The sequence below is a fragment of the Morone saxatilis genome, unplaced genomic scaffold (genome assembly GCF_004916995.1).
Source record: "Morone saxatilis isolate NCDOM2014 unplaced genomic scaffold, NCSU_SB_2.0 Contig22, whole genome shotgun sequence".
Taxonomy (NCBI): Eukaryota; Metazoa; Chordata; class Actinopteri; family Moronidae; genus Morone; species Morone saxatilis.
In genome coordinates, this window is record NW_023339785.1 from 6785207 (window position 1) to 6797959 (window position 12753).

Genomic DNA, 12753 nt, shown 5'->3' on the forward strand with positions numbered 1-12753 from the left:
TCTTAAAACCACAATAGGTCCTGACTTGTACATCTGATATGCTCTGCTTCGATACACACTGATCCTCATCCTATCAGGTTGCATCTGTGTATTTACAATGTATGTTTGAATCTGGATTACATGCTGTTTACAGTACATGAACAACACCTTTTAAATACGCAACATGAATAGACTCTGAGAAATGTTGCTCTGATAAGCCCCTCCTTCTTCCACACACATTTCATCCCCACTGGTGTCCTACCAAGAGATCTGGCAATATTCAAGGCTACCTTCAAATGTAGTAATTTCTCTGAGCTCTCCTTTGTGTGTGTGTGTGTGTTCCTGCAATTCCTTCTAAAGTAGCCTCTGGAGATACAGCAGAGGAGGTATGTATGAGTTGGATGCCTCCTTGACAACACCTTGGAGGTAAAAATCAATGTCTGCCAAACAAAGTGAAATGTTAGGCTGCAGCCGATACATGACAGATGAGGCTTAGGGTGGTATTTTCTAAGGTGAATGAAGACTGGAACGCAGGCAGCCCTGTCTGCTGTTGTCAAGCAAAGCGGCATTAGACTGATTTTGAAGGACAGTACATCTTACTTCCCCGACCATTTTTTTATTATTGATTAACATGCTGTAGACATGTCTGAGAGCCACTCACACACAATTAAAGGGGGATGTGATTCAAAATTTAGGACGACTGCACGGCAGATTAAACATTAAAAGGCCAGTTTCACTAATTAATTGTAACGCCGGGCCGCTCAAGAGACCTTGTCTCCAGCCCGGTTTGCACAAAAGCAAAGTCATCTTGATTAAAGTGGATTGGTCCTCAGATCGGGACATTGTCCGTAATTTATAGCATGACGAAAATTCTCTGTTATGTCACATTATTTGACAGCTGAGCTGCTTATAATTTGGAAGGGCATGTGTGAAATCTTTTACACTTTCCATTTCATTGCACAGAACACAGAGTTTGAGGTGTAGAGCCTAGGTTCCTCAGGGTGGAGCTCAGTCTATGCAGCTGAATAGTAGCTGTAGAAGCAGCATGGCTAGCTTGGCACATCAGTGAGAAACACTGTGTTGCTACCTCATGCATGATCAGCCTTCAAGACTCCAGCAGTGACCTCAGCACAGAGCCGTGGGCCATATCATGTTGCTGATTGAGCATGCACCAAGCCTCAGAGGGTACGCAGGTTGCATCTTAGTTCTTCTTGCAGAGGGAAGCAGAGGGTGTTCTGACGTAGAGCTCAAAAACATCAGTAGTGCTGGAAGGCTTTTTTCGGTGAGCTTTAAAGTCTGTGTGTGTGTATATGTGTATGTGTATGCGTGTATGTGTGTGAACTGTATATACATATGTGCCTTCACACATAAAGTTTATTGTTTATGCCAGTTGGGGGCATTGACAGCTCCAGCACGACCCTCCGTGCCACTATAATGCACTAGTTGGTGAGCATTACCAATAATTTGTCCTATTATTATTCTTGTCACTTGCTCTGCTCTGTGGCCAAGAGTAATGCAACAGTGGGGTATCAATTCATAGGCTTGGCCTCAGGAAAGCTCTTTGGAAAGCAGAGGGATTTTCAGCCTGTGTGCTGTAGCTCAAGCTCTGGAGCCAGACATTGCAAGACATTTTGGCTTAGAGAACTATATGTGGGAATGTTTAGAGGAGTCAGTTAGGAGGAGATATAAAGGCACCAACATGCATTGTTTGTTCATTGTAGTTCAGCAGATAATAGAGATGATACAATGATAAATGAATTTGGAACAAGTGTATACAATGTGTAAGGTTGCATCATGTATTTATCAGCTGTAAGGCATATAGTACAGAGCTATAAAATATACATTTGTTTGTACATTTGTTAGTGTATCTCTATATCTTGTATCTGTATCTGTCTTTGAAGATAAATGCTATGCTGAGATTTGTAAACAAGGTTTAGTTCAGACCTGAAATTGATTAATAGCTTAGTCAATTGACAAAAAATTATAAGCAATTATTTTTCAAGTAATTTTTCAAGAAAAAAACGTGAAAGCCATTAATCAGTTCCATCTTACATGTGAGGATCTGTTGTTTTCCTTTGTCTTATAAACCTGATACTTTGAGGGTTTGGACTGTTGGTCAACGGTCTCACTCAATCGATAAAATAATCATCAGAATAGTCTATAATCAAAATAATCATTAGTTGCAGTAATATAAGAAATTCTATCATATGGCCAAAATTAACTGCTATCAATCAGTGAAACAATCAGTCAGCTTTCTTTATTTAAAACCAACAGATCCACATTAATGCTTCGTTTAAATTTAGCATCTTGAAAATTAAATGTTTTTTTTCATTTTAAGTTATTCATTTATTGTTGCATTGTATTGGTGATAATACTTTAATCTTATCTAGGTCTCTCTTGAAAGTTTATAGAGTTTTAATTTTGATCTTGGTTATAGAATGGTTAATTAATAGAGAGAACTCATCCGAACCTTTATTTCCTTGTGTGAAATTAGCGTGTTAAATTAGCGTGTAAACCTCTATAGAATATTATAAAGGTCTCATAGTGCTTTTTGTTTATTCAATGTGGTGTGAAACATATACACTGTATAAATCTCCTCCTCAAGTTTTCTCACAATGGAGGTGAAAATTAGTCATCCGTGCAAGCTGAGTGCATCCAGTTGAGAACAATATACCAACAATTAATCAGGAAAAGATGGGCTTTCCCATTTTTAGATGGATATTGTTTCCTTTGTCTGGTTTCCCCACAAACTGAGCGATTTGCACAGGAAATGCAATTATAGCAGCCATTGGAAAAGACTTTGCCACTACAACCATGAGTGGTTTGTTTTTTTCCTGCAACCATTTTCTCAAGTGATTGGGGGAAGCAAGCTGTAAATGAATGGGGAGGCACATGAATAGTTCTCCCGAGTACACATGTCACATTTCCATGACCCCTAAGATGATGTAGGCAACATTTTTTGTGCAATTACTAATTGAAATCCATATTGCTTTAGTCAGAGAAGTGACTCACAGTTTAGCAAAACTAAATGACAGTGTTTTGTTGTTGTTCCTGACACTTCAATTGCAAATAAATGGCTGAAGATCCTTCAGTAAGCTTCTGAATATTCAAACGCTTCCCTGAGGTGGCCAGGACCGCCCTAACCAAGGTTTTATGTTGTCGCCATCAGCCAGTCACTATCACAACCGCTGGCTGTTACCGAAGGCACAGGCCATTCAAGGCACCACAGCAATTCAGATAGAGTGAATGACTACTCTCAGTGCCAGTCCAGTTCATGCGGGCACAGGAGATTGAAACTGGCAGCTTCTTTTCAAAAGAATGCCAAAACAACCTTTCAAAACAGATCCACAACAAAGTGCTGAGCCGAGACACATTCGGATGAGAGCATGTCTCTCCAGTGTCTCCATTTCCTGCTTCCTTGTCGGTGATTTGTTTATATTATACAGTTTTAGACATTGTAGCCTACTGTGTTGTTCAGGATCAAAGAGTGTGATGCAGTGACAGGAAGTGGCAGGTTGCTGCTGTTATTGCGATTATAACAATACATCAAAGGTGCAACTAACCTGGCAGGCCAATAATTTGAAGCCAACATGAGTATTGGGTGATGTGTTAATAAGCAACACATTAGCCACAACAACTGTATAAGTCATAATATGTCAATATTGTGTTTACATCTTGTTGTGCTGCCTCCAAGTGGTTAAAACATATATCAACCCACATTTAAATTGTCTTTTGACACAATTTCCATCACTTCAGCTGATGTTTCAGTTACGTTAAGTGGTGCTTGACATTTTGTGCCTTTTTTTTAAGATGTCCCGTGGCTACAAAGATTAGATTTTAGTGAAAATATTGTTATATGCAGCTAAACAATGTGTCATTATATAGTCAAGATACCTGATACATTTGAAAGCTTACTGAGCTCTGTAGAAAATCAGCTTATGTGCATGACTAGTTGATGAAGTTAATGGCCGTATGAACACAATTCATGTATAAATGTTTAGAAAAGTGAGGACTGGCTCACTTCCCTGTGGACTGTGCCAAGTTTTAGCTCTGCAGGTTTAAGAAAATACAGGGATACATACATTGTCTGTACTTAACTATAGAAACTGAGCTGCCTGCGCCAAAGTTAGAAACTGTTGCATTTTACCTAGGTGTGAACAAAATCTCTCTGGACAAACAAGGAAGCCAAAGCTGTCCACACATGAATAAATACAACTAAGTGTTTTGTCAGCAGGCTAATTGTCAAAGCAGCTTTTGAGAAGGAGTGTAATTGCTATGTAACCGGAGAGCTGTCAGAAAGAACTGCTAAGCAGTCATCATCTGTATGATGATCTGCCATCTGTAGCAATGTCTGGGGGAGAGGGAGAGAGAAAGAGAGAGAGAGGGACAAATAGTGATGTGAGCTTGCATCTCCACTGGCTTCAACTTTCTAAGTATATTTACAAATCATACATTTTAAATGAATGGCAGTCCTGGATTTGCATCAAGTGTGAGTTGGTGAGTGCCCTCGATATGAGTGTAGGAGCGTATTATGTATGGATAAATGGAATGATGTCTTTTTCTATAATGCAATGATTATGTAATCCTTGAAATATTAGTTACATCCCATTCCACTGCAGAGAAAAAGCTTAAAAGAAATTTCTGTCTTTGATCGAAAGTCAGGAGAAGAGTGGGCAAGGCTGTGAGAGCAGTGGCGGTACTCTGGCAGGAAATATGATGGAAATCACACAGCTTCTTCTTCTCTCTCTCTCTCTTTTTTCTCAAAACCTCAAGCCCCTGAAATTGCCAACTCTCTTTGCAGAGTAAATCCCTAAAACTCACCTAGGGCAAGGTTGTTCAAATGGTCCCGAATTCCACCGGGTGCGCCCCCTCCTTTCTTAAAACACCACCCCCTACCCCACCATCAGGGCTTCACAGTGAGAAGCTGCTGTCTCTTTTTCTACTAAAGAATACTGCCACTGCCTTCAACCAGGCGCCGGGGGTGTGCTGCTGCGAATGGAAAACCAGGCGTTGATGAGAATGAATTTATTGATTTGACATCTATAAACATCCTACCTGGCCAAAATGGCATGTTTTATCATGGAATTTGTCCATTATTAATCTCATATAAAATCAAAGCGGGATGTTGTAAGAAGTCTCTTCATTTTACTATGTGTTGTCTGAAATTCAAACCTTGCAGACCGGAGCTGCTGCATGTAACACAATTATGACTAAAAACAAAACCTTTGCTGTAATAAAAAAGCTGTGGCCTTAAAGAGTTCTGTGATCTATTTTTATGGGATTCTTGTGATGCACACATACTGCAATTTTCCTATTGGTGAAGGGCAAGCCAGTCAAAGCAAATGCCCTTTCAATTCCATTAGCAGTTGAATCAGTCTCTTAATGGAGAGTAAAATGGCACAAGACCTTTTGCAGTACTTACACAATGAATATGAAAAGGCTTTCACCAGGCTTGCCAAGCTTAGTGAGTGCAAAACGGCTTTTAATTGTGTCCCGACTCAGTGTTGGAACATTATGCGCAGTACTCAAGGCTTGTCAATGCTTTCATCAAAAAAAGATATTTTCAAAGGAGCGAACATCATAGAATCCTAATAGGCCCAAACATCCAAGTATCAAGAAGTGGCATCAAAAAGTTCAACAAAATTGTGGTGAAATGTGAACTCTGTTTGCAGACAGTGATAGCCTCTGACACAGTTGATTAAAACTGGCTCAGTTCTATGAATGGACAAGCCCAAACCCTTCTGAATATCATTTACAATATAAGAAAGAAACTGTTTGCTACGTAAACTGCACAATGTGGGGTATTTCCATCAACATTTTGGCTCACTAATACAGCCCAATGCAATTTTCTCTTGTGAAGTTTTTAGAGGTCTGAACATTGAACATAAAATAAAAATCCACTCCAGGAGGTGTTTTTGTACAAATACCAAGGCTTCATAAAGCATCATTTGATAGATATTGCAAGCACCATTAAGAAGGGAATGAGTCAATGCTGGCATGCAGTATTAATCACAAAGGTCCTTTAAAGCATGTTGCTGATGGAGATGATGACAAGCTGACGTTGAGGAATTATGCAAAAGAGGCATCCGTCTTGATCTGATTTCAAAGCAAAACCCCATAAACCACACAGCTGTTTCATCTGCTTTTCCAGCCACTGAGCCTGCACTTTAAAGGCCAGCTTAATTCCCTGTGTGTCTTGATGGAAGACAATGCCAAGCTTTCTTAAAGGTTCATTGTTCAGTGTGCTTTTTTTTGTTTTAAACACACAATCCAACATATGTGGCAGTGGATAATCTAATACAAAGTGCTAGAGTGCCAAAAGTCCACATTTTAGCGTAGTTTGTCCCAGAGGCTTTCAAACCTCCAGCTCTGCCAATGAAGTACAAAGAGAATGCACACTGAACCACTGCACTGCCAGTGCTAGATTTTGGTCACCCAGTTGCACAGAATCACATCGAGGTTAACACTTACAGCTTTTCATCATTTCCTGATGTCCTGAGTGTAAAACTGTTTGTCAGAAATTGGGTTCAAACCCATGCCTCAAATTGGAGACCAGGAATCAGAGCAGACACCTACTGTGGCAAGGACATTAAATGCATGAGAAAACGCATAGCAATTAAAATGTTAATTCTTATACAAAAATCCAGACATGAAGTCAAACCTCACTTGTTGCACGGAGGAGAAATAGTAAACAAGTCTTCTTTTTGAAAAAAGCGACTAATGCACCACTTGATCTAGACCTCGCAAATTTAGAGATTAAGGGGACGAGATCACACTTTAACTGAGAAAAATGTTTACATAATTAATCACTCAAAATCCACACGGAGGCAAGTTTAGATCTAAATAGTTAAAAGGGCATAACTTGGTGTTCAGTAATATTTCCAAGGTTTAAGTGATCAGTGCAGTTACGCATCCAATTTAAATATAAGTTCATTTAGTAAGAGGTGTGCGGGTATATTTGTTGAACCAAAAGGGAAGGGAGAAGCCATTTTAGATTATTTTTCCCTGCTCCTTCTTCTTCCTCAGGTATGATATGGTGAATCTAGGCCAATTGCTAAATGCTTAGCATATTGTTATGGCACTTATATGAGAAAAATGATACTGTCGTTTGAAAATATTGAAGCAGCAGATTTGTAAGGCTGTTGGATTGTGGTTAAATATGTATCAGTGCATTTTAGCATAGCAACCTTTCCATCTGCAAAGAATTGCATCTTTAAGCTTTTGAGGATAAAGACAAAAATATTAGTTTAGATTCATGCTTGGCTCACTTTTTTCAGAGCAACTGTGCGTTCTCTGTGTTAAAACATTGTTTTTTGACTTGTATTTCAGTAGTTCTATTTTGCTTCTTTAGCTTGAGTCTAAACCAAAACTGATTGACTGTTTCACTTCAGTGCTTTACAGCTTTCTCAAACACCATTTCAAGTGGAAGACCTTATTTACACCCAAAAGCTTTGAGTGCTTTTTTGCAAAGTATGCATACAGTAGGTTCAATTCAGTTCATGGGCTTTTATGTTCCCTTAGTTCATTGTGGGATTATGCCGTCAGATTTGCTGCATGTCAAATCCTACGCCTTTGAAGGTTTTTGGGATTTTGTGTTTTGAGAACGTTATACACAGCATGGGCTTTCACCTGAAAACATGGTTCATTTCGTGTTACAGTTCAGGCGTGCCATTGTAACACGTTGATTCGTCAGAAATTGATTCAAGATTGACCATAAAGTTGTAATGGCGAGAACGTTTGCACCTGTTCAAACTCATCTCTGTGCTTGCCGTGCCGGAACTACTCCCATCAACCAAAATGCACCTGCATCACATATATTTTCATGGGTGACTGTGTACTGTTGCATTTTCGAACTCTCAGTGCCAGCAGTGCAGTCTGCAAACTAAACAAGGACAATCAAGATGTTGACTTGCACTATATGCCAATAGATCAATATGTAGAAAAGAAGATAAATGGATACCGATTTGTGCAATATCTGTCATGTATCTTTATTTGTAATGGGAGGGTGGTTTGTTTACTAGGATTCACTGTGGCGTATGTGGGTTTGATGATAAGATGATGTTTGTGTGGGAGAACACATACAGCAGTTTTTATGTACCTAACAAAAGAGGGGTGTTTACTGTGTTTTTAAAAGGATGCGGCAACAACTGAAATCTGATTACTTGAAATGGACAATAAGCTTGTTTTTGATTGGGTTTTTTTTTTTTCAAGTGATAATCAAAATATATTTTTTCCTCACATTTCCATCTAAAAACAGTCATTTCAGGCCGTCAACATTCCACTTACCTCCATGTTAGATCCTTTTCTGTTTTTCAGAACCCATCTGATTTTCGCCTCTGCTTCATTTCCCTTTAGCCTCTCATTGACATTGTACTAGTGTGCGCTGATTATATGAAAAATGCTTCTACTGGAAAGTGAAGTGGAGCTGGTGGCTGCTGTGGGCCATGCAGTGGAACAAGGCCCAGAGGTGAAGTAAAACCATCCAGTGTTGGTAGATAATCCACATTTCTATTAGCCTACTTAGCACTTTTCTAATAGGGCTCACAGTCTAGCCCAGGAGATGAGTGGGATGTCTTGTATTCATTACCACTAAGTCGTGGCAGCCTTATATTTTTCAAATGCCAATACCGCAGTTGATCACAGGTAATTCATGCGTTAGGATTCAGAATTGACTTTGAACAAGGTGGTGTGGGGTGATGAAGGGATCATATTTGATTGGATTTGATCAAACTCTAATCGGGCATTAATTAATTTTAGATTGGCCTTCTGCACCGGCACTGTGCACTCTTGTCACTCCTGATTCGGCACCACACGATTCATATTTTATTTGTCTTTCTCTGTCTGTATACACATGTGTTCTGTTATAAAAACGTTAAAAGCATGCAAGTAAACAGCAAAAACTATTGGTATAGTGTGACCTTGCTAAGCAGCCGCTTTGTCCCTGCAAATAACTCATGGACAAGAGTTTTATTCTTAGTAATCATTCTAATTACAATAATCTTTACAGTATATTTCTAATGCATTCCTCCCTTTTGAATATGAGAGATAATCTTAAATTGTTCCAATTGCTTCTATATGTACCTGCATGTACAGTAGTCCCAAGGACTTCACCTCAAAGCATTGTAAATTTTTACCTTGCTCTGAATGGCAGACGTGCTTCCGCCTAGCACTGTGGAACCAAGTGCAAGGCTCATTTGCTCGCAATGAACAGCTTATTTTATGCATAAAAGGCCACAGTGAAAAGCGGATATATACACAGACAATGACAAAAATTGCATGGTCATTAAAAGCTCTTTTCAAAACAACGACTAGTGTCTTTACAATTAAGTAGTTCTGTCTAGCCAATAGCACAGAGCAGATTTTGATCCATGGATTACAGTCCACAAGGTCTTTATGCATGGCTGAGAAAGCAAAGGTTAAATCATGCACCAGAACCGACCTCCTGTATTCATGTGCTCCAAATGTGACTCCTTTAGGCTTTATAAAAATTCATGCTGTCAATGCAAGAACAACAACTCCTAAAAGACGCAACTCCCAGCTTTCTCAATCTTCTCCAAGCCTCTCTAAGGCAAGAAAGACGATACCCATTTGGGACTCATTGGAGCAAATCAGAATTGTCAGCACTGTGGGTTTTTACCTTTTAAACAGGGAAGATGGATAGATAATCACCACATGCCATTCTGGGGGCCAATTACACAGCTTTGTGTGAAATTGGAAAACCTGTTCTCTCGGAGCTCTAATGGATGTTCTGGTCATTAGTTATTTGAGAGTCTTCTCTGGCTGTAATCAAACGTGAAACATTGCGTTAAGCGCCCATAAAAGAACAGCTGCCTCTCTAAGTGACCTTCTGTTTAAGAGAACCCAACTGTCAGCCGTGTGGCGTTTGTGACAAGTATTATGTGTGTCGCCATAAAAGCAGCTCTTATTTTACTTCTTTTTGCAGTGGTTGCATCTCATTTTAATGTCTTGCTCTTGGTTGTATTTACTTTTCTGGGTCTGTTAGGTGGCTGTATGCTGTCATATCTTCCATACAAGGCAGATGCATGCTTTTTATCCATCTGCTGTCTCTTAGCAATCCAGTCACTTTACTATGGCTATAATTTTAATTGGCAAAACAAAATGACATAAGCGTTTGATTTTGCAACTTTTAAGAATAGACAAATGAATATTCTGACGTCTTTTTCCCTCTGCTTCACTCCAGGTGACCATCTATCCAGTCAGCAAGGCCCACCTCCTCTCCCACCAGCCCCGCCCCCACACAAGCAGCATCCGTCCATCACGTCCCTGAGCCGCAGCTCACTGGCCAATCAGAGGAGCCCAAGCCCGCCACCCACAGCCGGCCTGGCGGCCGACTTGCAGAGTACGGCGGAATGCGTCCAGCTGCAGGACAGCTGGGTCCTGGGCAGCAATGTGGCCCTGGAGAGCAGGTGAGTGACCCACAATGACCTACAACAGAGCTGGGAAATTCAGCTCCAGGTGTTATTATGAAGCCATTTCCACTGACTCAGAAAACAAAATGATGTGAAACAAATGAGCGGAAGGCCAAGCTGCTGTTTTTAAAATGTTTATTTTTCAGTTAAAATTTTGCAACTTTTGAAATGTGTTCCATGACCTACCCTGTATTCGAATTGTATACATTTATACACTATACAATTGAAAATCAAAGAAGGAAACCGTAGCTCTAACTATATTTTACTCATTTAAATTGTTCGCTTGTTTGCCATATTTTTGTTACACCAAATCTACTGGCCTGTCTGCTGAATCCACTTGCTTGTTTGGTGTGCTTTTGAGATAATGAATATTGGCCCATCTTTTTAAAACTCACAGTCAGGGTTAATGGTGACTCACTCAGTCGTGACTGAACGACCAGTGTGATTTTTGTTGGCAAACATGAATTATCAGCTTTATATTAATGCTTGTGCTTTTGTGGCTGCATCACAGCTTTTATCATTTGAATGACCTGCAAAGGTTTTGGGCACATAAGTGTCACCCATCTAGACTGGATGAAGTTCAGTATTGGCGTGAACCTCAGCACATAATAAACGTCAGCAGTGACATTTCATGCTGAAAAGACACCTGGCAATAACCAGACTGGCCTATATTAAGGACTATTCTTCAACCGGATAAATGATCAAATTATCAAAAATCAACAGTGATTGTGAATGACATAATTTGGTTTCTGTTAAAATGATAAATATGGTCATTGTTTCTCCTCTGTTGAGAATACTGTTGTTAATTGTTTATAGCTTTTTTGCATTTTGTATGCACCCATGATTAAGGGCTGATTACTAAATTAGATAGACCTACACTCAGAAGGAGTTTGCATGATTAGAGTGAACTATGCGAATATCACAAAGCTTGCCAGTTCGAATCAAAGAGGCTATAACTTAACAAGGAACTTGGTAAGCGGACTGTGTGTTATATCAAAATTTGCTGTGCAAGATACTACTTTGTCATAAGAGCCTTTGCCAAGTTTTACTCCTGAAACATCAGTTATATTTCTCTTAATCAGTGAGCTCAAAATATCCTGGCTAATGAAGTGTGGTACATTGCGCCCTGACTCAGAAATGGCCTCGAGTAGATGATTGCATTCTAGCCTGATATTTCCCTGGCACAGTGCAATCCGCTCTCTCAGGCTTAGATGAATGTAAACTTTGAGTTTCGTCTGTGGCAGCATGAAGTAACAACCTCTTATGATCTGACTGAATCAATTGGGATATGTGGTGACAGTTTCACTTTCTGGGGAAGATGCAGTGATGGAATACTAACCGCGCAATGACCTTGAGCTGTCTTAGCTGTATCGACAAAACAATATGTGCGCACCTATCATCAGCCGAGGCATAAATCACTATCACCACAGTGGACTCTAAATCAAGTGCTTGTCAGTGGGTGGGAACAGAGCGCTGCTGTGAACCAACGGGGCCAAAAGGGAAGACCCGGTTCACCACATAATTGCAGATGTCAAGAAAACCACCAGGTTGGGAAATGTAAACAGAAGCTCCAGAAAGTATTTATTAGGCTGCCTTCAGGGGGTTTGGGGCCAGCAAAGTCCTGGCACAGCACATATGTAGGTGGCCTCGGGTTGCACAGGCATGTGAATTTCTTTTTAATCCTCAACAATGACATGGATTTTATTTCTTATACCGCACAGTACACGTGGTCAGAATGTACAGACAGTAAATTATTCCAAGTACAAGGCGGTTGATTAAAAAAGTGTCAAATGTAAATCACAATGTTATGATCTTGTTTAATATATTTTCCCGCAACATGATCTCCTTGAAAGTAAAGCACTCATTTGACAGCATTAGCTACTTTTACAGCAATTAGCAGTAATGAATTATGTGTGTGTGTGTAACCTCCCATAAAAGTGTTGGTCTTCAAAGCACGAGTGTGCTAATTTGACTCAGTACCAACTAGCTTTCACTGTGAATAGCTTTCAGTGTTCTTTGTAAATGAGTGGAGTGCTGCACTCAGTAACTTCTACTGTAACTACTTCTCATTATTGTACAATGAATGAATGAAGTCACTGATCCTAACAATGCTCACACTGTCAACGCTGTGTTAAGACACCAAGATTGATTTTGGCTCATTTACTTAAGATCAAACGTCAGACAAATGAAATCTTTTTTTACAGCTCAGAGATGATAAAAATGAAACAATCATCAATTGGTATTGCAACTTGGATCCAACTACAGTTTATATCGGGGACCTAACTGCAGTATATGAAGTGTATAATGTGACAAAACTCCGTACTTTTTAGCAAAATTTAAAATA

General features: G+C 39.7%; 1 protein-coding gene across 1 annotated transcript in view; it reads left to right on the forward strand.

Moving 5' to 3' along the window:
* si:dkey-237h12.3 (teneurin-3) overlaps nucleotides 1-12753 on the forward strand; it is a 119903-nt gene that overhangs the window by 35462 nt on the left and 71688 nt on the right. Inside the window, exon 3 of the mRNA XM_035669967.1 lies at nucleotides 10181-10406. Within this exon, the coding sequence (XP_035525860.1) occupies nucleotides 10181-10406 (226 nt within the window). The remainder of the gene's footprint in view (nucleotides 1-10180; nucleotides 10407-12753) is intronic.